This window comes from Hyla sarda, unplaced genomic scaffold, assembly GCF_029499605.1.
Source record: "Hyla sarda isolate aHylSar1 unplaced genomic scaffold, aHylSar1.hap1 scaffold_2289, whole genome shotgun sequence".
Taxonomy (NCBI): Eukaryota; Metazoa; Chordata; class Amphibia; order Anura; family Hylidae; genus Hyla; species Hyla sarda.
In genome coordinates, this window is record NW_026608968.1 from 23,335 (window position 1) to 45,255 (window position 21,921).

At 48.4% G+C, this 21,921-nt stretch overlaps 1 protein-coding gene and 1 long non-coding RNA gene across 2 annotated transcripts; one reads left to right on the top strand and one right to left on the bottom strand.

Annotated features, from left to right (window-relative positions):
• Positions 1–6,200: 6,200 nt before the first annotated feature.
• On the bottom strand, positions 6,201–19,947 carry LOC130321832 (uncharacterized). The gene is made up of 3 exons (XR_008867486.1): positions 19,910–19,947; positions 6,365–6,431; positions 6,201–6,284 (listed from the first exon to the last, which is right to left on the bottom strand). It is a non-coding gene; the product is annotated as an uncharacterized LOC130321832 (long non-coding RNA).
• A 100-nt stretch (positions 19,948–20,047) lies between these two features.
• Positions 20,048–20,953, top strand: LOC130321830 (uncharacterized). The gene has a single exon (XM_056553046.1). It carries the CDS (start codon positions 20,048–20,050, stop codon positions 20,951–20,953), a length of 906 nt encoding a protein of 301 aa, XP_056409021.1.
• Positions 20,954–21,921: the final 968 nt, after the last annotated feature.

The window sequence follows — 21,921 nt, forward strand, 5'->3', positions numbered from 1 at the left end:
AGAGGGGTGGTGTATTATAGAGGGTGATGTCAGGCTGACTCCATATACTGTATAATACAGAGGGTGGTGTATTATAGAGGGTGATGTCAGGCTGAGTCCATATACTGTATAATACAGAGGGTGGTGTATTATAGAGGGTGATGTCAGGCTGAGTCCATATACTGTATAATACAGAGGGTGGTGTATTATAGAGGGTGGTGTCAGGCTGACTCCATATACTGTATAATACAGAGGGTGGTGTATTATAGAGGGTGGTGTATTATAGAGGGTGATGTCAGGCTGACTCCATATACTGTATAATACAGAGAGGGTGGTGTATTATAGAGGGCGATGTCAGGCTGACTCCATATACTGTATAATACAGAGGGTGGTGTATTATAGAGGGTGATGTCAGGCTGAGTCCATATACTGTATAATACAGAGGGTGGTGTATTATAGAGGGTGATGTCAGGCTGACTCCATATACTGTATAATACAGAGGGTGGTGTATTATAGAGGGTGATGTCAGGCTGAGTCCATATACTGTATAATACAGAGGGTGGTGTATTATAGAGGGTGGTGTATTATAGAGGGTGATGTCAGGCTGACTCCATATACTGTATAATACAGAGGGTGGTGTATTATAGAGGGTGATGTCAGGCTGAGTCCATATACTGTATAATACAGAGGGTGGTGTATTATAGAGGGTGATGTCAGGCTGACTCCATATACTGTATAATACAGAGGGTGGTGTATTATAGAGGGTGATGTCAGGCTGACTCCATATACTGTATAATACAGAGAGGGTGGTGTATTATAGAGGGTGATGTCAGGCTGACTCCATATACTGTATAATACAGAGGGTGGTGTATTATAGAGGGTGATGTCAGGGTGACTCCATATACTGTATAATACAGAGGGTGGTGTATTATAGAGGGTGGTGTATTATAGAGGGTGATGTCAGGGTGACTCCATATACTGTATAATACAGAGGGTGGTGTATTATAGAGGGTGATGTCAGGCTGACTCCATATACTGTATAATACAGAGGGTGGTGTATTATAGAGGGTGGTGTCAGGCTGAGTCCATATACTGTATAATACAGAGGGTGGTGTATTATAGAGGGTGATGTCAGGCTGACTCCATATACTGTATAATACAGAGGGTGGTGTATTATAGAGGGTGATGTCAGGGTGACTCCATATACTGTATAATACAGAGGGTGGTGTATTATAGAGGGTGATGTCAGGCTGACTCCATATACTGTATAATACAGAGGGTGGTGTATTATAGAGGTGATGTCAGGCTGAGTCCATATACTGTATAATACAGAGGGTGGTGTATTATAGAGGGTGATGTCAGGCTGACTCCATATACTGTATAATACAGAGGGTGGTGTATTATAGAGGGTGATGTCAGGCTGACTCCATATACTGTATAATACAGAGGGTGGTGTATTATAGAGGGTGGTGTATTATAGAGGGTGATGTCAGGCTGACTCCATATACTGTATAATACAGAGGGTGGTGTATTATAGAGGGTGATGTCAGGCTGAGTCCATATACTGTATAATACAGAGGGTGGTGTATTATAGAGGGTGATGTCAGGCTGACTCCATATACTGTATAATACAGAGGGTGGTGTATTATAGAGGGTGATGTCAGGCTGACTCCATATACTGTATAATACAGAGAGGGTGGTGTATTATAGAGGGCGATGTCAGGCTGACTCCATATACTGTATAATACAGAGGGTGGTGTATTATAGAGGGTGATGTCAGGCTGAGTCCATATACTGTATAATACAGAGGGTGGTGTATTATAGAGGGTGATGTCAGGCTGACTCCATATACTGTATAATACAGAGAGGGTGGTGTATTATAGAGGGTGATGTCAGGCTGACTCCATATACTGTATAATACAGAGGGTGGTGTATTATAGAGGGTGATGTCAGGGTGACTCCATATACTGTATAATACAGAGGGTGGTGTATTATAGAGGGTGATGTCAGGGTGACTCCATATACTGTATAATACAGAGGGTGGTGTATTATAGAGGGTGATGTCAGGGTGAGTCCATATACTGTATAATACAGAGGGTGGTGTATTATAGAGGGTGATGTCAGGCTGACTCCATATACTGTATAATACAGAGGGTGGTGTATTATAGAGGGTGATGTCAGGCTGACTCCATATACTGTATAATACAGAGGGTGGTGTATTATAGAGGGTGGTGTCAGGCTGACTCCATATACTGTATAATACAGAGGGTGGTGTATTATAGAGGGTGATGTCAGGGTGAGTCCATATACTGTATAATACAGAGGGTGGTGTATTATAGAGGGTGATGTCAGGGTGAGTCCATATACTGTATAATACAGAGGGTGGTGTATTATAGAGGGTGATGTCAGGGTGACTCCATATACTGTATAATACAGAGGGTGGTGTATTATAGAGGGTGGTGTCAGGCTGAGTCCATATACTGTATAATACAGAGGGTGGTGTATTATAGAGGGTGATGTCAGGCTGACTCCATATACTGTATAATATAGAGAGGGTGGTGTATTATAGAGGGTGATGTCAGGGTGACTCCATATACTGTATAATACAGAGGGTGGTGTATTATAGAGGGTGATGTCAGGGTGACTCCATATACTGTATAATACAGAGGGTGGTGTATTATAGAGGGTGATGTCAGGCTGACTCCATATACTGTATAATACAGAGAGGGTGGTGTATTATAGAGGGTGATGTCAGGCTGACTCCATATACTGTATAATACAGAGGGTGGTGTATTATAGAGGGTGATGTCAGGGTGATTCCATATACTGTATAATACAGAGGGTGGTGTATTATAGAGGGTGATGTCAGGGTGACTCCATATACTGTATAATACAGAGGGTGGTGTATTATAGAGGGTGATGTCAGGGTGAGTCCATATACTGTATAATACAGAGGGTGGTGTATTATAGAGGGTGATGTCAGGGTGACTCCATATACTGTATAATACAGAGGGTGGTGTATTATAGAGGGTGGTGTCAGGCTGAGTCCATATACTGTATAATACAGAGGGTGGTGTATTATAGAGGGTGATGTCAGGCTGACTCCATATACTGTATAATATAGAGAGGGTGGTGTATTATAGAGGGTGATGTCAGGCTGACTCCATATACTGTATAATACAGAGGGTGGTGTATTATAGAGGGTGATGTCAGGGTGATTCCATATACTGTATAATACAGAGGGTGGTGTATTATAGAGGGTGATGTCAGGGTGATTCCATATACTGTATAATACAGAGGGTGGTGTATTATAGAGGGTGATGTCAGGGTGACTCCATATACTGTATAATACAGAGGGTGGTGTATTATAGAGGGTGATGTCAGGGTGAGTCCATATACTGTATAATACAGAGGGTGGTGTATTATAGAGGGTGATGTCAGGGTGACTCCATATACTGTATAATACAGAGGGTGGTGTATTATAGAGGGTGGTGTATTATAGAGGGTGATGTCAGGCTGACTCCATATACTGTATAATACAGAGGGTGGTGTATTATAGAGGGTGATGTCAGGGTGACTCCATATACTGTATAATACAGAGGGTGGTGTATTATAGAGGGTGATGTCAGGCTGACTCCATATACTGTATAATACAGAGGGTGGTGTATTATAGAGGGTGATGTCAGGGTGAGTCCATATACTGTATAATACAGAGGGTGGTGTATTATAGAGGGTGATGTCAGGGTGAGTCCATATACTGTATAATACAGAGGGTGGTGTATTATAGAGGGTGATGTCAGGGTGACTCCATATACTGTATAATACAGAGGGTGGTGTATTATAGAGGGTGGTGTCAGGCTGAGTCCATATACTGTATAATACAGAGGGTGGTGTATTATAGAGGGTGATGTCAGGCTGACTCCATATACTGTATAATATAGAGAGGGTGGTGTATTATAGAGGGTGATGTCAGGGTGACTCCATATACTGTATAATACAGAGGGTGGTGTATTATAGAGGGTGATGTCAGGGTGACTCCATATACTGTATAATACAGAGGGTGGTGTATTATAGAGGGTGATGTCAGGCTGACTCCATATACTGTATAATACAGAGAGGGTGGTGTATTATAGAGGGTGATGTCAGGCTGACTCCATATACTGTATAATACAGAGGGTGGTGTATTATAGAGGGTGATGTCAGGGTGATTCCATATACTGTATAATACAGAGGGTGGTGTATTATAGAGGGTGATGTCAGGGTGACTCCATATACTGTATAATACAGAGGGTGGTGTATTATAGAGGGTGATGTCAGGGTGAGTCCATATACTGTATAATACAGAGGGTGGTGTATTATAGAGGGTGATGTCAGGGTGACTCCATATACTGTATAATACAGAGGGTGGTGTATTATAGAGGGTGGTGTCAGGCTGAGTCCATATACTGTATAATACAGAGGGTGGTGTATTATAGAGGGTGATGTCAGGCTGACTCCATATACTGTATAATATAGAGAGGGTGGTGTATTATAGAGGGTGATGTCAGGCTGACTCCATATACTGTATAATACAGAGGGTGGTGTATTATAGAGGGTGATGTCAGGGTGATTCCATATACTGTATAATACAGAGGGTGGTGTATTATAGAGGGTGATGTCAGGGTGATTCCATATACTGTATAATACAGAGGGTGGTGTATTATAGAGGGTGATGTCAGGGTGACTCCATATACTGTATAATACAGAGGGTGGTGTATTATAGAGGGTGATGTCAGGGTGAGTCCATATACTGTATAATACAGAGGGTGGTGTATTATAGAGGGTGATGTCAGGGTGACTCCATATACTGTATAATACAGAGGGTGGTGTATTATAGAGGGTGGTGTATTATAGAGGGTGATGTCAGGCTGACTCCATATACTGTATAATACAGAGGGTGGTGTATTATAGAGGGTGATGTCAGGGTGACTCCATATACTGTATAATACAGAGGGTGGTGTATTATAGAGGGTGATGTCAGGCTGACTCCATATACTGTATAATACAGAGGGTGGTGTATTATAGAGGGTGATGTCAGGGTGACTCCATATACTGTATAATACAGAGGGTGGTGTATTATAGAGGGTGGTGTATTATAGAGGGGATAAAAGGCTTTTTCTTTTAACTGTACATTTTTTCTTCAGTTTTACACAAGAATATAAACAGGTCTAAGAGGAGTTTAAACCCCAGAGCAAAAGGACAAACAAAGCAATAAAAATGCTTGAAAACCAAAACCCAATTAGATGAAGATCATGGTAAAATAATAACACATAGAAACCATATTAGTTCCAAAGAAGAGCAAAATAGTGAATTAATGGGGAGGGAGGAAAAGGGGGACATGAACAACAACAATCAACACCGGGGAAACTGCCCCAAATCTCCTGTTTGCACTACTACCCCCATTAAGTCTGTTCCTCCCCAGTATAATACACCTCATGTATTGTACTGATGAGCTCTGCTATTCTGTATATTAAGCCAATACAATCATCTCTTATAAGGAGATAGGGGGGAGGGGCCAAATACAAAATGGGAGAAGTGCATTGTACCCCTCCAGAGCCGTACTCACTATTCTGCTGTTACATCATGTCCTTCCCCCAGAGCTGCACTCACTATTCTGCTGTGAGATCATATCTTATCTCACCCTGTCGTGGCCCCCCCCCCTCTCACCCGCTCGTGGCCCCCCCCCTCTCACCCGCTCGTGGCCCCCCCTCTCTCACCCGCTCGTGGCCCCCCCTCTCTCACCCGCTCGTGGCCCCCCCTCTCTCACCCGCTCGTGGCCCCCCCTCTCTCACCCGCTCGTGGCCCCCCCTCTCTCACCCGCTCGTGGCCCCCCCTCTCTCACCCGCTCATGGCCCCCCCTCTCTCACCCGCTCATGGCCCCCCCTCTCTCACCCGCTCGTGGCCCCCCCCTCTCACCCACTCATGTCTTATCCTCCAGAGCTGCACTCCCTATTCTGCTGTTACATCATGTCTTCTCTTCCAGAGCTGCACTCACTCTTCTGCTCTTACATGTCTTTGCCATTCTAAATCCTCCCCGAGGATGAAGGGTTTTCTGCAGCTTATTCCACATTACCCCAACAATTGTGAACGCATGAACTCTTAGCTGAGCCGAGTGTGCATACATATGGGTGGGTTTGGGTGTGACCACTGACAGATAGGCTCTGCTCGGTCCTGTGACTTACATTCCTCCAGTCCCAGCTGATAGGCCAGGTTCTGCAGTCCTCGCACCTTCTCCATCAAGTTAGCAATGGTGAGACTCCCCAATTCTGCGGGAAAGAGCGGTGTTATTAATGAGTAGAGCGCCCCCCAGATGAAGAGGTCACACAGGGTCCCCAGGACATTTTACCTTTCAGCATGTCCATGTCGTCATGCTCCAGCTCCGCCATCCATTTGGGGGGAGAACTAGCAATGGGCTGTGAAGACAAAAATGGCAAGAAAACAGATTTACAGGAACACAGCAGATGACGGAACATTTAGTGTCAAAAGGAGAAAACTTGACAATGTAAATCAAAATACAACAGTCATACAGGGGTGTCAAAAAACAAAAAAAAAACATCTGAAACAATACAGAATACAAACCAAAAGAAGGGAAAAAGGTGTGAGGGGAGGGAAAGATGTCATAAAAAGGTCTAGTACACAAAAGAAGGGAATGAATGAAAAGAAGCACAACGATAAATAATAAGACATGACCAGTGTGCGGCGGGCGATGCCATTCATGGCTGCCAAATCCTAGTAACCCTCTCCAGTGTGTCATAACAAAGGGCATTCATCTTTCAGACACCCTAATGTTGTTGACCCTCAATCACCATAAACAGGGAAAGGGTTAAGGATCGCCACTATATGGATCCGGGCTGCATAAGTACAAATTGCATTAAACGGAAGAAGGTAGGATTAACCACTTCTGGCCTAAGGCCCAAGAGGCACATCATTGGGGTTGGAGGGCAAGTAATGCCCGTGACTGAAGAGATGACGTCCATGACCCTACACCAAAAGGATACTATATGGGGACATGTCCACCAAATGTGGAGAATGGTACCCATCTCGTCACAGCCACGGAAACACGGTGAGAAATAACATTTCCGGATAAATAATATGGAGCCTCGTACAGACCAAATATATTCTGTGTAGAATTTTAAGAGCCTTTTTAACTAAGGAGACCTGCCAGCTGCCTTTACTCAATTGGGTACAACAAGTACGCCATTCAGACAGGAACGGTCAGGCGGAGAGCCTCCTGCCACTGAGTATGAAGGGTAATTGAGAGAACCAGACCGAAGTGGGGAGTAAATGTGGTAGTGATTGTAGAGGGGATCGGAGATATGAGAAAACTTCTGTCACCCTAAAATATTCAGTCCATGGAGGGGAGAAAAGATCAAGTGAAATAAGCGTCCCACCAACTAGGAAATTATGGAGGGGGGGGGGGGGGGTCAAGTAGAGATGTAGTAGGAGAGACAGGAGATTGCAGAATTGGACAGAGCACCAATGAAGGTCCTAAAGGAGAAAGAGGGTCAGAAGGTGGTCCTAAAGAGAAAGAGGGTCAGAAGGTGGTCAAAGAGAAAGAGGGTCAGAAGGTGGTCCTAAAGAGAAAGAGGGTCAGAACGTGGTCCTAAAGAGAAAGAGGGTCAGAACGTGGTCCTAAAGAGAAAGAGGGTCAGAGAGGGTCAGAAGGTGGTCCTAAAGAGAAAGAGGGTCAGAAGGTGGTCCTAAAGAGAAAGAGGGTCAGAAGGTGGTCCTAAAGAGAAAGAGGGTCAGAAGGTGGTCAAAGAGAAAGCGGGTCAGAAGGTGGTCCTAAAGAGAAAGAGGGTCAGAAGGTGGTCCTAAAGAGAAAGAGGGTCAGAAGGTGGTCCTAAAGAGAAAGAGGGTCAGAAGGTGGTCCTAAAGAGAAAGCGGGTCAGAAGGTGGTCCTAAAGAGAAAGCGGGTCAGAAGGTGGTCCTAAAGAGAAAGAGGGTCAGAAGGTGGTCCTAAAGAGAAAGAGGGTCAGAAGGTGGTCCTAAAGAGAAAGAGGGTCAGAAGGTGGTCCTAAAGAGAAAGAGGGTCAGAAGGTGGTCCTAAAGAGGGTCAGAAGGTGGTCCTAAAGAGAAAGAGGGTCAGAAGGTGGTCAAAGAGAAAGAGGGTCAGAAGGTGGTCAAAGAGAAAGAGGGTCAGAAGGTGGTCCTAAAGAGGGTCAGAAGGTGGTCCTAAAGAGAAAGAGGGTCAGAAGGTGGTCCTAAAGAGAAAGAGGGTCAGAAGGTGGTCCTAAAGAGAAAGAGGGTCAGAAGGTGGTCCTAAAGAGAAAGAGGGTCAGAAGGTGGTCCAAAAGAGAAAGAGGGTCAGAAGGTGGTCAAAGAGAAAGAGGGTCAGAAGGTGGCCATAAAGGAGAAAGAGGGGCAGAAGGTGGCCATAAAGGAGAAAGAGGGGCAGAAGGAGGTCATAAAGGAGAAAGAGGGGCAGAAGGAGGTCATAAAGGAGAAAGAGGGGCAGAAGGTGGCCATAAAGGAGAAAGAGGGGCAGAAGGAGGAGTGGCAGTGTGGCAAAGAAAGGGTGTATTTTCCTTGTTAACTCTGGAGAATCCTCCACCTGTGGCCTGATTAATGAGGTATCAGGAAGGGAAAGTGTGTTTAAAAGGAAAGAAAACAGAATAGTTGGGGCTCTCCCTGGGAAACAGCATGTCGCTGTAGGGGGGAGACACTCGGGACCTGTTGAGGAAGCACACAGCTGGAATTTGTGAGTGGCCCCAAGTGACAGTGGGAACTGTGTAAAACCGGTTGCAGGGGCATATGTTTTATGCTGGCTGAGGGTAGCTCTTCAGTTAGTAGTCAGGGCATGCTTACATGTGTAGTCAGTGACCAGAAAGTCTAGGACTTTGGTTTGTTCCTGAGTTATGTTTTTGTTTTACCTGCAACCTGTGTAAATAAAGCTGGCGAGGTGCCAGAATTGTATGCAGAACGGTTGTCTGCCATGTTATTGTGAGGAAACGTGTCCCGTGGCAAGTGACCAGGACGATCCCAGAGCTAATCCCCAAGGAGGAATCCTTACAAAGGTCATAAAGGAGAAAGAGGGGCAGAAGGTCATAAAGAAGAAAGAGGGGCAGAAGAAGGTCATAAAAAGAAAGAGGGGCGAAAGGGCATAAGAGAAAGAGGGGGGGCGTGGCTTGCATGGGGCGCTAGGCAGACATGCGGCCACCAAGCTCACATTTACCCTGGTACATAATCCTGGATTATTTCCCCCCTGACTTACGTTACCACTAACTGGAGGGTACCTCTGGGGACGCTCCGGACTCTGGCGGTGTGACTCAGTTTTGTTCCTGTGCCAGCGGCGGGGCTCGCTATCCAGGAGGACCGGGCTGCAGCGGTGATTGCAGCGGCGATTCCGGACGCAGGCGGCTTCTGCTGGGGTCCGGTGAGGCTCAGAGGCAGTGGAGAGGTGGCCAGGACATCTGTGAGTCTCCTGTGGTCATTGGGGGGGTGGGGGCGGGTTGAGGCCGGCTATTGCTGGCCTTCATGGGTGGGGCCCAATCCCTGGCTTGGTCTCCGGGGCAACCCCCGCTCCCTGTGCTGTTGGGAGTGAATCCTAAGTGCACTGTGGTTCTCCTGGCTGACTTCTGCTAAATGTGGCTGATAGCTAACACCCCCTCAGGCTAAGACTGAGTGCCTGCCTTATATTTCTGCATATCTGGCCTGAGACTCTGCATCTCCCTAAGGGTTGGATGCCTGGCCCTGCTGCTGCTACCCTACCCTCTTATATGCTGGAACTGATTCGCTGCTTGCAAGTGTTCTGCTACCCTGCTGCTACCTTATTGATTGTGGGACTGTTTGCTATCTTCCTGGGAGCGGTGTGCTCTGGGGGCCACAGGGCTGTGCCTCTCCATTCTGGTGACTTACCTTGCTCATACTCTTCCAGTGGGTGTCTGTCCCCCACAACGGGTGGCTCCAGGGGCAAATCCAAGTACAACAAATCAGGAGTTGGAGTGTTTCTTCCTGCTGCAGACGATTAGGCTTCTTCGGATGGAGGCCATTCGGAGGCTAGTGGCTACTCCCTATGGGACTCCGTGATACCGACTCCTGTCTACTAGAGTGGCGGCCAGCACAGCCAAGTCCTTAAGTCAGTTTTCCAGGTCTGCGGAGCCGTCTGGCAGCGCCTTGCCTCCCCAGGCTGGGTTCCGGGCAGGCTGTCCCTCTGATCAGATGCCATATGATGGGACACTCTTGGATCTTGATTTTACTGTGAAATTCTGTCCACTATAACTTCCTGCCACACTTCTATGATCACTAAAGTGGATGAGCCGAGACAAGAATTTGTTATTTTACGCCATGAGACTCAAAAGATACGTGAACGTACCACGGAGGTTGAGAACAGAGTCTCTACGGTGGAGTAAACCCTACGCCCTATCCCTCAGCAAATTTCTCCCCTGCAGTGACAGTTTCGGGGAATGGTGGATAGAGCTGAGAACCGATTGAGGTGTAACAACGTTAGGCTGGTGGGTCTTCCTGAGAAGGCAGAGGGTGCTGATCCTGTGGCGTTCTTAGAATCCTGGCTGAGGGGGCTGCTGCCGGTGGATACCTTCTCTCCCTTCTTCGCTGTGGACCTGCCAGACCTCCTGTGCCCGGGGGGGCCTCCTTGGCCGTTTCTAGCAAGGATCCTTCACTTTAAAAGGACAGAGGACTCTATTCTAAGAGCAGTGAGGATCAAGGGAGAGGTGCTCTGTGGTGACAGCAGAGTCAGTCGGTGGATTGTACATAGCTCCTGCACTCGCCTGATACGAATTTTAGTTTGGGGTAGGGATCGACCGATAGCGATTTTTTAGGGCCAATACAGATAATCTGTCACCTTTCAGGCAGATAGCTTATACCGATATTCCTGTATAAATTATTGGCCATTTCAACCCCCCCCCCCCCCCCCCCGAGGAGGGCAGAAGCCGTTGCAGATCAATGTTTTAAAGCGGGGCACTTTAAATCAATGAACTGCAGCGGCTTTTTGCGGTGCCAGAGACCACCGCCACCCGCTTCTCCCCCTGCCTGTCCTGGGGTCCTGAGTCTAACCACCACAGTTGCCCCATCACCTCCATCCACCCCCCCCCCCCATCCTCTGCTCACATACCTCCACCGCCCCATCACCTCCCCCCCATCCCCGACGGTGACATCGCGTTGGGGACATCACTCGTCATTGAGCAGCAACAGCGCAGGAGCCAGAAGGATCGCGGACCCCGGGAACAGGTAATTATAACACCGGGGACGGGGGGAGGCGATGGGGCGGGGGCGGCGGGCATGTGGCCAGAGGATTGGGGGGGTGGCGGGGGAAGGCAATGGGGCAGCTGCGGCGATGGTAGTCTCTGGCCGGGGAATTATCGCCAAGATAATTGCCGATACCGATAATGTCCAAAATCGCGATCCCTAGTTTGGGGTATAGGTCTGCACTGGTTTAGTTTGTGTTAGACAGGGATTTGTTGTTTTTTGGGGATGTTTTCCTGTTCCTATCTGTTTTTGTTGCTTGTTGGTGTTTTGTCCTTGTTGTCTGTCCGTGTTGGTTGGTTGTCTTTGGTTTGCATGGGAGCTCCTATAGTTGCTGGGTACTTGTACAACGGGGTAGGCCCTGTTCGCGTTACATCTTTGTTTCATGATGGGGTCCCTTAGGATATTAAGCTGGAATGTACGTGGCCTTAATTCCAAGTTTGAGAGCGCTGTGCCTAGATTTTGTTAAGAGACATTCCCCGCATATTGTTTCTCTGGAAGAAACCCACCTCACGGGTCAAAAGGTCCTGGCCCTAAAAAAGGGCGTGGGTTGCCAAGGGTTACCATTCTTCCTACTCATCTCTAGCTAAAGGGGTCTCTGTCCTGGTCTCTAAATCTCTTCCTTTGGTAATCTCCCAGGTTTCCTGTGACCATTTTGGTAGATATGTGATCTTGCATTGTGTGGATCTTCTGCCTTGGTGTTTGGGGTTGGGCCTTACTGACCTTGCTTAGCTGATCCCCATCTTGCTTAATTTGTATACGTGGCCTTGGAGTCTGGGGCCCTGCCTGAATGAGGGAGGCTTTGATTGTAGTACTACCCAAGCCTGGTAAGGATCCGACCTTGCCGGACTCTTATCCTATCTCGCTCCTCAATGTAGATATCAATATTTTAGCAAAAGGTACTGGAAAACAGGCTGAAGGGGGGGGGGGGGGGCGGTCATTTCCTCTGTAGTTCACCCTGACCAGACTGGGTTCATGTCCGGGAGGGTGACTGATGTTAATGTTAAAAGACTACAGCTTAACATTTCTGCAGTGGAGGAGGGCGGTCCCCCCTGGTTACGTTGTTAGCCTTGATGTCTATAAGGCCTTTGATTCCGTTGAGTGGCATAATATTTGGTGCTTGATGCCAATCCCCCGCTTCGGACCTGTTTTTCGGAAATGGGTTTGGTTGCTGTATGACTTCCCTAGAGCCAGAGTACGCACTAATTTAGAGATCTCCGAGCCGTTCCTACTCAACACTACCCTTACTTTGTTGCAGGCGTGGGTCTCCTTACCTTTATCATTGGCTGGTAGGGTTAACATTTTCAAAAGGATCTCCCCCCCCCCCCCCCCCCAAGTTCCTCTACCTCTCTCACCTTTCCCTCTTGTTCCTCCCAAGGTTTTTTTTGTTAAACTTATCCGGGCCCTGATATCCTTCTACTGGCAAAATAAGCCTCTGAGGTTGGGACAGGCTCTGCTCCAGGCACCTAAGCAGCTGGGGAGGGGGTATCTAGTCGCCCCTAATATGCATAATTATTTTCTAGCCTCACAGCTGGTGTACGTGGCCTGGTGGATCAACCTGGACCTTTCCAATGCCTTCATGGCTTTGGCGGGGCTCTCCTGGGTTCCTATGAAACACTGACCAATGCATTATACAGGTATGTTCCTTCTATCTTTACCGGCCACTATTAAGATGGTGGTGGCGGTCTGGTCGGTGGTTACTGGATGCTTTCCCCAGCCGGTTGTCTCTCCAAGAGCACTCTTGTGGGGTTATCCACATTTGGAACACCTACGGGAGTTTGAGGCAGCTGGATTTTGGAGCTCCCAGGGAATCAAATTTGCCATGCACCTGTTTTGGAGATGACTTTCTTTCCGTCAATTGCGGAGGTTAGAGAACGTTTTAATGTCCCTCAGGATGCCCACTTTCGGTATCTTCAGTTGCGACATGTGGTCTCTGCAGTTTGGTTCCCTGTAGGTTATCACTGTCTTTTATGAAGTGGAGGTGCTCCTGGGGACCACTGACCTGGCTAAGCCTCTCACCCAGAGTTATATGTTGCTGCAGTCAGTGGCTCTGGACCCGTTCGCTGTGGCGCAGCTGAAATGGGTCAAATATATCCCCAGTCTTTCAGAAGATATGTGGAAGGAGGTGGATAAGACGTACTATCCTACAGTAGTTAGTGCTTGGGATATGTTTATTCAATCCCGGTTTGTCCTATAACCCAGTTAGATTGCATCGGATGGGGGTCTCAAGGTCAGAGGTCTGCTTTAGGTGTGGGAGAGAGAGGGGCACCTTTTTGCATGCAGTTTGGGCTTGCTCCTGCGTTGTACCCTTTTGGAGGGAGGTAATGACATTCTTGTCGGACCACTTGGAATTCCCCTTTGTGTTAACTCCAGAGGTATGTTTGCTGGGGGTTATTAATGGGTTGGTGACGGGCTCTTAGACGCATTCTGGTCTGTTTCCTTTTGTTTTGTGCACGCAACGTTATAGTGATGGCCTGGAAGGATGTGTCCTCACCCCCTTTGGCCCTGTGGATAGCCCTAGTTAATACATGCGTCCCATTATACCATTCCCTTTATGTTAGTAGGAAATGTCTGAAAACATTTGACAAGGTCTGGGTTCCATGGTTGTTAGATGTCTCCACTGATTCTCCAGTTCGTCTCCACTGATCCTCTCAGTCGAAGATTGGCTTATTGGCACTGAGTAGCTCCTAGGGTGTGTTTGGATGTGTGTGTGTGTGTGTGTGTGTGTGTGTGTGTGTGTGTGTGTGAGAAGGGCGTTGTCTATGTGTGGTTTTCCTGTACTGTTGTTCTGGTGGGCCTCCCACCCCTCGCTTACTTGTACTCGTCCTAGTTCCTGTATAGATTATAGATATTCCTTGCCTGTATTTTGCTGGGAGCGGAAGGAGGGGGGGGGGGGGGTCTACAGTTTTGTTACTTGTTTTTTATTTTTTTTAAACAAACTAACAACAAAGAGGGGCAGAAGGTGGCCATAAAGGAGAGAGAGGGGCAGAAGGTGGCCATAAAGGAGAGAGAGGGGCAGAAGGTGGCCATAAAGGAGAGAGAGGGGCAGAAGGTGGCCATAAAGGAGAGAGAGGGGCAGAAGGTGGCCATAAAGGAGAAAGAGGGGCAGAAGGTGGCCATAAAGGAGAGAGAGGGGCAGAAGGAGGTCATAAAGGAGAGAGAGGGGCAGAAGGAGGTCATAAAGGAGAAAGAGGGGCAGAAGGAGGTCATAAAGGAGAAAGAGGGGCAGAAGGTGGCCATAAAGGAGAGAGAGGGGCAGAAGGTGGCCATAAAGGAGAGAGAGGGGCAGAAGGTGGCCATAAAGGAAAAAGAGGGGCAGAAGGTGGCCATAAAGGAAAAAGAGGGGCAGAAGTTGGTCATAAAGGAGAAAGAGGGGCAGAAGGTGGCCATAAAGGAAAAAGAGGGTCAGAAGGTGGCCATAAAGGAAAAAGAGGGTCAGAAGGAGGTCATAAAGGAGAAAGAGGGGCAGAAGGAGGTCATAAAGGAGAAAGAGGGGCAGAAGGAGGTCATAAAGGAGAAAGAGGGGCAGAAGGTGGTCATAAAGGAGAAAGAGGGGCAGAAGGTGGTCATAAAGGAGAAAGAGGGGCAGAAGGAGGTCATAAAGGAGAAAGAGGGGCAGAAGGTGGTCATAAAGGAGAAAGAGGGGCAGAAGGAGGTCATAAAGGAGAAAGAGGGGCAGAAGGAGGTCATAAAGGAGAAAGAGGGGCAGAAGGAGGTCATAAAGGAGAAAGAGGGGCAGAAGGAGGTCATAAAGGAGAAAGAGGGGCAGAAGGAGGTCATAAAGGAGAAAGAGGGGCAGAAGGAGGTCATAAAGGAGAAAGAGGGGCAGAAGGAGGTCATAAAGGAGAAAGAGGGGCAGAAGGAGGTCATAAAGGAGAAAGAGGGGCAGAAGGAGGTCATAAAGGAGAAAGAGGGGCAGAAGGAGGTCATAAAGGAGAAAGAGGGGCAGAAGGTGGCACATTAGTTATGGGACCAGAAAGACTATAGGTAGAAAGGAGGCCACTCTCCAGGGAGTCAGGAGCACTGCAAAGATGTTGTGCTATAGTAAAGAATAGAGTCAGGGATGGAGAGACCCCCCCCCCCCGACCCCTTTATGGTTGTACACGAGCTTCCACAATATTCGTGGATGAAGACCCCTCCAGACAAACAGGAACATCCCCCTGTAAAGCCCAGAGGTCCGCAAGATTGGAATCGAGAGCGTGCGGAAGAAGTGCAATAACTGGGTAAAATTACCATTTTAACAGTATGTATACGGCCCAGCCAGGAAATATAGGGCAGGTCCCATCAGGCAAGGTCCTCACCAATAGACTTAAATAGTGGGTTGTAATTCAACCCATAAAAAAGGAAGTGGGAAGAGATCTGTAGAGATAAGGGAAGTGACACAGAGGGAAGAGATCTACAGAGATAAGGGAAGGGACAGTGGGAAGAGATCTGTAGAGATAAGGGAAGTGACACAGAGGGAAGAGATCTACAGAGATAAGGGAAGTGACACAGAGGGAAGAGATCTACAGAGATAAGGGAAGAGACAGAGGGAAGAGATCTACAGAGATAAGGGAAGTGACAGAGGGAAGAGATCTACAGAGATAAGGGAAGTGACAGAGGGAAGAGATCTGTAGAGATAAGGGAAGTGACACAGAGGGAAGAGATCTACAGAGATAAGGGAAGGGACAGTGGGAAGAGATCTGTAGAGATAAGGGAAGTGACACAGAGGGAAGAGATCTACAGAGATAAGGGAAGTGACACAGAGGGAAGAGATCTACAGAGATAAGGGAAGTGACAGAGGGAAGAGATCTACAGAGATAAGGGAAGTGACAGAGGAAGAGATCTACAGAGATAAGGGAAGTGACAGAGGGAAGAGATCTGTAGAGATAAGGGAAGTGACACAGAGGGAAGAGATCTACAGAGATAAGGGAAGGGACAGTGGGAAGAGATCTACAGAGATAAGGGAAGTGACACAGAGGGAATAGATCTACAGAGATAAGGGAAGGGACAGTGGGAAGAGATCTGTAGAGATAAGGGAAGTGACACAGAGGGAAGAGATCTACAGAGATAAGGGAAGTGACACAGAGGGAAGAGATCTACAGAGATAAGGGAAGGGACACAGAGGGAAGAGATCTGTAGAGATAAGGGAAGTGACAGAGGGAAGAGATCTGTAGAAATAAGGGAAGGGACAGAGGGAAGAGATCTACAGAGATAAGGAAGTGACAGAGGGAAGAGATCTACAGAGATAAGGGAAGTGACACAGAGGGAAGAGATCTACAGAGATAAGGGAAGAGACAGAGGGAAGAGATCTACAGAGATAAGGGAAGTGACACAGAGGGAATAGATCTACAGAGATAAGGGAAGGGACAGTGGGAAGAGATCTGTAGAGATAAGGGAAGTGACACAGAGGGAATAGATTTACAGAGATAAGGGAAGTGACACAGAGGGAAGAGATCTACAGAGATAAGGGAAGTGACACAGAGGGAATAGATCTACAGAGATAAGGGAAGGGACAGTGGGAAGAGATCTGTAGAGATAAGGGAAGTGACAGAGGGAAGAGATCTACAGAGATAAGGGAAGTGACAGAGGGAAGAGATCTACAGAGATAAGGGAAGTGACAGAGGGAAGAGATCTGTAGAAATAAGGGAAGGGACACAGAGGGAATAGATCTACAGAGATAAGGGAAGTGACAGAGGGAAGAGATCTACAGAGATAAGGGAAGTGACACAGAGGGAAGAGATCTACAGAGATAAGGGAAGAGACAGAGGGAAGAGATCTACAGAGATAAGGGAAGTGACAGAGGGAAGAGATCTACAGAGATAATGGAAGAGACAGAGGGAAGAGATCTACAGAGATAAGGGAAGTGACAGAGGGAAGAGATCTACAGAGATAATGGAAGAGACAGAGGGAAGAGATCTACAGAGATAAGGGAAGGGACAGAGGGAAGAGATCTGTAGAGATAAGGGAAGGGACACAGAGGGAAGAGATCTACAGAGATAAGGGAAGAGATCTACAGAGATAAGGGAAGAGATCTACAGAGATAAGGGAAGAGACAGAGGGAGGAGATCTACAGAGATAAGGGAAGGGACAGAGGGAAGAGATCTGTAGAGATAAGGGAAGTGACACAGAGGGAAGAGATCTACAGAGATAAGGGAAGTGACAGAGGGAAGAGATCTGTAGAGATAAGGGAAGTGACACAGAGGGAAGAGATCTACAGAGATAAGGGAAGGGACAGAGGGAAGAGATCTACAGAGATAAGTGAAGGGACATAGAGGGAAGAGATCTACAGAGATAAGGGAAGGGACACAGAGGGAAGAGATCTACAGAGATAAGGGAAGGGACACAGAGGGAAGAGATCTACCGAGATAAGGGAAGGGGACACAGAGGGAAGAGATCTACAGAGATAAGGGAAGTGACACAGAGGGAAGAGATCTGTAGAGATAAGGGAAGTGACAGAGGGAAGAGATCTGTAGAGATAAGGGAAGTGACAGTGGGAAGAGATCTGTAGAGATAAGGGAAGTGACAGTGGGAAGAGATCTGTAGAGATAAGGGAAGTGACAGTGGGAAGAGATCTGTAGAGATAAGGGAAGAGATCTACAGAGATAAGGGAAGAGACATAGAGGGAAGAGATCTACAGAGATAAGGGAAGTGACAGAGGGAAGAGATCTACAGAGATAAGGGAAGGGACATAGTGGGAAGAGATCTGTAGAGATAAGGGAAGTGACATAGAGGGAAGAGATCTACAGAGATAAGGGAAGGGACAGTGGGAAGAGAACTGTAGAGATAAGGGAAGAGATCTACAGAGATAAGGGAAGGGACAGAGGGAAGAGATCTGTAGAGATAAGGGAAGGGACATAGAGGGAAGAGATCTGTAGAGATAAGGGAAGTGACAGAGGGAAGAGATCTGTAGAGATAAGGGAAGTGACAGAGGGAAGAGATCTACAGAGATAAGGGAAGAGACAGAGGGAAGAGATCTACAGAGATAAGGGAAGGGACAGAGGGAAGAGATCTGTAGAGATAAGGGAAGGGACATAGAGGGAAGAGATCTACAGAGATAAGGGAAGTGACACAGAGGGAAGAGATCTACAGAGATAAGGGAAGGGACATAGAGGGAAGAGATCTGTAGAGATAAGGGAAGTGACAGAGGGAAGAGATCTACAGAGATAAGGGAAGGGACATAGAGGGAAGAGATCTGTAGAGATAAGGGAAGTGACAGAGGGAAGAGATCTACAGAGATAAGGGAAGGGACATAGAGGGAAGAGATCTGTAGAGATAAGGGAAGTGACAGAGGGAAGAGATCTACAGAGATAAGGAAGGGACAGAGGGAAGAGATCTGTAGAGATAAGGGAAGGGACATAGAGGGAAGAGATCTGTAGAGATAAGGGAAGTGACAGAGGGAAGAGATCTACAGAGATAAGGGAAGGGACATAGAGGGAAGAGATCTGTAGAGATAAGGGAAGTGACAGAGGGAAGAGATCTACAGAGATAAGGGAAGGGACATAGAGGGAAGAGATCTGTAGAGATAAGGGAAGTGACAGAGGGAAGAGATCTACAGAGATAAGGGAAGTGACAGAGGGAAGAGATCTACAGAGATAAGGGAAGGGACATAGAGGGAAGAGATCTACAGAGAAAAGGGAAGGGACAGAGGGAAGAGATCTGTAGAGATAAGGGACAGAGGGAAGAGATCTACAGCTATAAGGGAAGTGACATAGAGGGAAGAGATGTACAGAGATAAGGGAACGGCATAGAGGGAAGAGATCTGTAGAGATAAGGGAAGAGACAGAGGGAAGAGATCTACAGAGATAAGGGAAGAGACAGAGGGAAGAGATCTACAGAGATAAGGAAGAGACAGAGGGAAGAGATCTACAGAGATAAGGGAAGAGACAGAGGGAAGAGATCTACAGAGATAAGGGAACAAATCTGTAGAGATAAGGGAAGTGACACAGAGGGAAAAGATCTGTAGAGATAAGGGAAGAGACAGTGGGAAGAGATCTGTAGAGATAAGGGAAGGGACAGAGGGAAGAGATCTGTAGAGATAAGGGAAGGGACAGAGGGAAGAGATCTGTAGAGATAAGGGAAGAGACAGAGGGAAGAGATCTACAGAGATAAGGGAAGGGACATAGAGGGAAGAGATCTACAGAGATAAGGGAAGGGACATAGAGGGAAGAGATCTACAGAGATAAGGGAAGTGACTTATAGAGGGAGGAAGCACAAGGATGATAGAGTTTTATGTAAAAGAGATTGAAAAATTATTAGTCATGTCCTCTCTTACCATCCATATTATAAGGAATCCGGAAACCTATTCCTCAAGCCACTAAGCCTAAAAATACTCTGCTCTATCCTGTTCTTTAGAGATCACTTCTCAGCAGTCTCATCATCACAAACAGGATTACACCGACAGGTAACAATTTTATATATCCACCAATCACTACAGACTGACACTTCTCAGCAGTCTCCTCCTCTTCTTCTGACAGGATTACATGACAGGTAACACCTATATATAGATAAGATTGGATTGTGCCTCTCACAATAGGCAATGGACACAGCTCACCTGCACAGGGCATACAGCTTGCCCACAACACTCTCCTACAATAGTAAACAGGGTCTCCCTCTCATATCTATCGAACAGTAGAGGGGATTATATAGTGAAACATTGGGGGGCCCATATACTTACAGGCTGTAAACATGGGGGGCACATACTTACACTCTTAAAGGAGGCTGCAAACTCTGCAACGCCTGGAACTATAGAAGACACAAAATCAACAAATTACAATGATCCTGAGCAGAATTCACTCTGCAAGACTGACCCTTCCCCCACCAAGAGAGCCTATAAACCATACAGATGACCCCAACAAGGACCCAAGACCATACAGATGACCCCACACCCCCAACCCGAGGACCCTGCACCCCAGAAGACCCCCAACCCGAGGACCCTGCACCCCAGAAGACCCCCAACCCGAGGACCCTGCACCCCAGAAGACCCCCAACCCGAGGACCCTGCACCCCAGAAGACCCCCAACCCGAGGACCCTGCACCCCAGAAGACCCCCAACCCGAGGACCCTGCACCCCAGAAGACCCCCAACCCGAGGACCCTGCACCCCAGAAGACCCCCAACCCGAGGACCCTGCACCCCAGAAGACCCCCAACCCGAGGACCCTGCACCCCAGAAGACCCCCAACCCGAGGACCCTGCACCCCAGAAGACCCCCAACCCGAGGACCCTGCACCCCAGAAGACCCCCAACCCGAGGACCCTGCACCCCAGAAGACCCCCAACCCGAGGACCCTGCACCCCAGAAGACCCCCAACCCGAGGACCCTGCACCCCAGAAGACCCCAACCCAAGGACCCTGCACCCCAGAAGACCCCAACCCGAGGACCCTGCACCCCAGAAGACCCCAACCCGAGGACCCTGCACCCCAGAAGACCCCAACCCGAGGACCCTGCACCCCAGAAGACCCCAACCCGAGGACCCTGCACCCCAGAAGACCCCAACCCGAGGACCCTGCACCCCAGAAGACCCCAACCAAGGACCCTGCACCCCAGAAGACCCCAACCAAGGACCCTGCACCCCAGAAGACCATACAGATGACCCCAACCCAAGGACCCTGCACCCCAGAAGACCCCAACCAAGGACCCTGCACCCCAGAAGACCATACAGATGACCCAAACCCAGGACCCTGCACCCTAGATGACCATACAGATGACCCCCAACCAAGGACCCTGCGCCCCAGAAGACCATACAGATGACCCCAACCAAGGACCCTGCGCCCCCGAAGACCATACAGATGACACCAACCAAGGACCCTGCGCCCCAGAAGACCATACAGATGACCCCAACCAAGGACCCTGCACCCCAGAAGACCATACAGATGACCCCAATCAAGGACCCTGCGCCCCAGAAGACCATACAGATGACCCCAACCAAGGACCCTGCCCCCCAGAAGGCCAGATGACCCAAACCAAGGACCCTGCACCCCATAAGACCTTACAGATGACCCCAATCAAGGACCCTGCACCCCAGAAGACCATACAGATGACCCACCCCCCCAACCCCAGAAGACTATACAGATAACCCCCCCCCACACACCCGAGGACCCTGCACCCCAGAAGACTATACAGATGACCCAAAACCCCACACACCCAAGGACCCTGCACCCAGAAGACTATACAGATGACCCACCCCCCCACACACCAAGGACCCTGCACCCCAGAAGACTATACAGATGACCCACCCCCCCACAACACCCGAGGACCCTGCACCCCAGAAGACTATACAGATAAACCCCCCCACACCCCCGAGGACCCTGCACCCCAGAAGACTATACAGATAAACCCCCCCCCACACACCCGAGGACCCTGCACCCCAGAAGACTATACAGATGACCCCCGCCCACACACCCGAGGACCCTGCACCCCAGAAGACTATACGATGACCCCCCCCACACACCCAAGGACCCTGCACCCCAGAAGACTATACAGATGACCCCCCCCACACACCCAAGGACCCTGCACCCCAGAAGACTATACAGATGACCCCCCCCCACACACCCAAGGACCCTGCACCCCAGAAGACTATACAGATGACCCACCCCCCCCACACACACCCAAGGACCCTGCACCCCAGAAGACTATACAGATGACCCACCCCCCCCCACACACCCAAGGACCCTGCACCCCAGAAGACCATACAAATGACCCCCCCACCTGTGGACCCT

Coding starts and splice junctions, on each gene's coding strand:
- LOC130321830 (XM_056553046.1), top strand. CDS start 20,048: ATGACCCCAACAAGGACCCAAGACCATACAGATGACCCCACACCCCCA.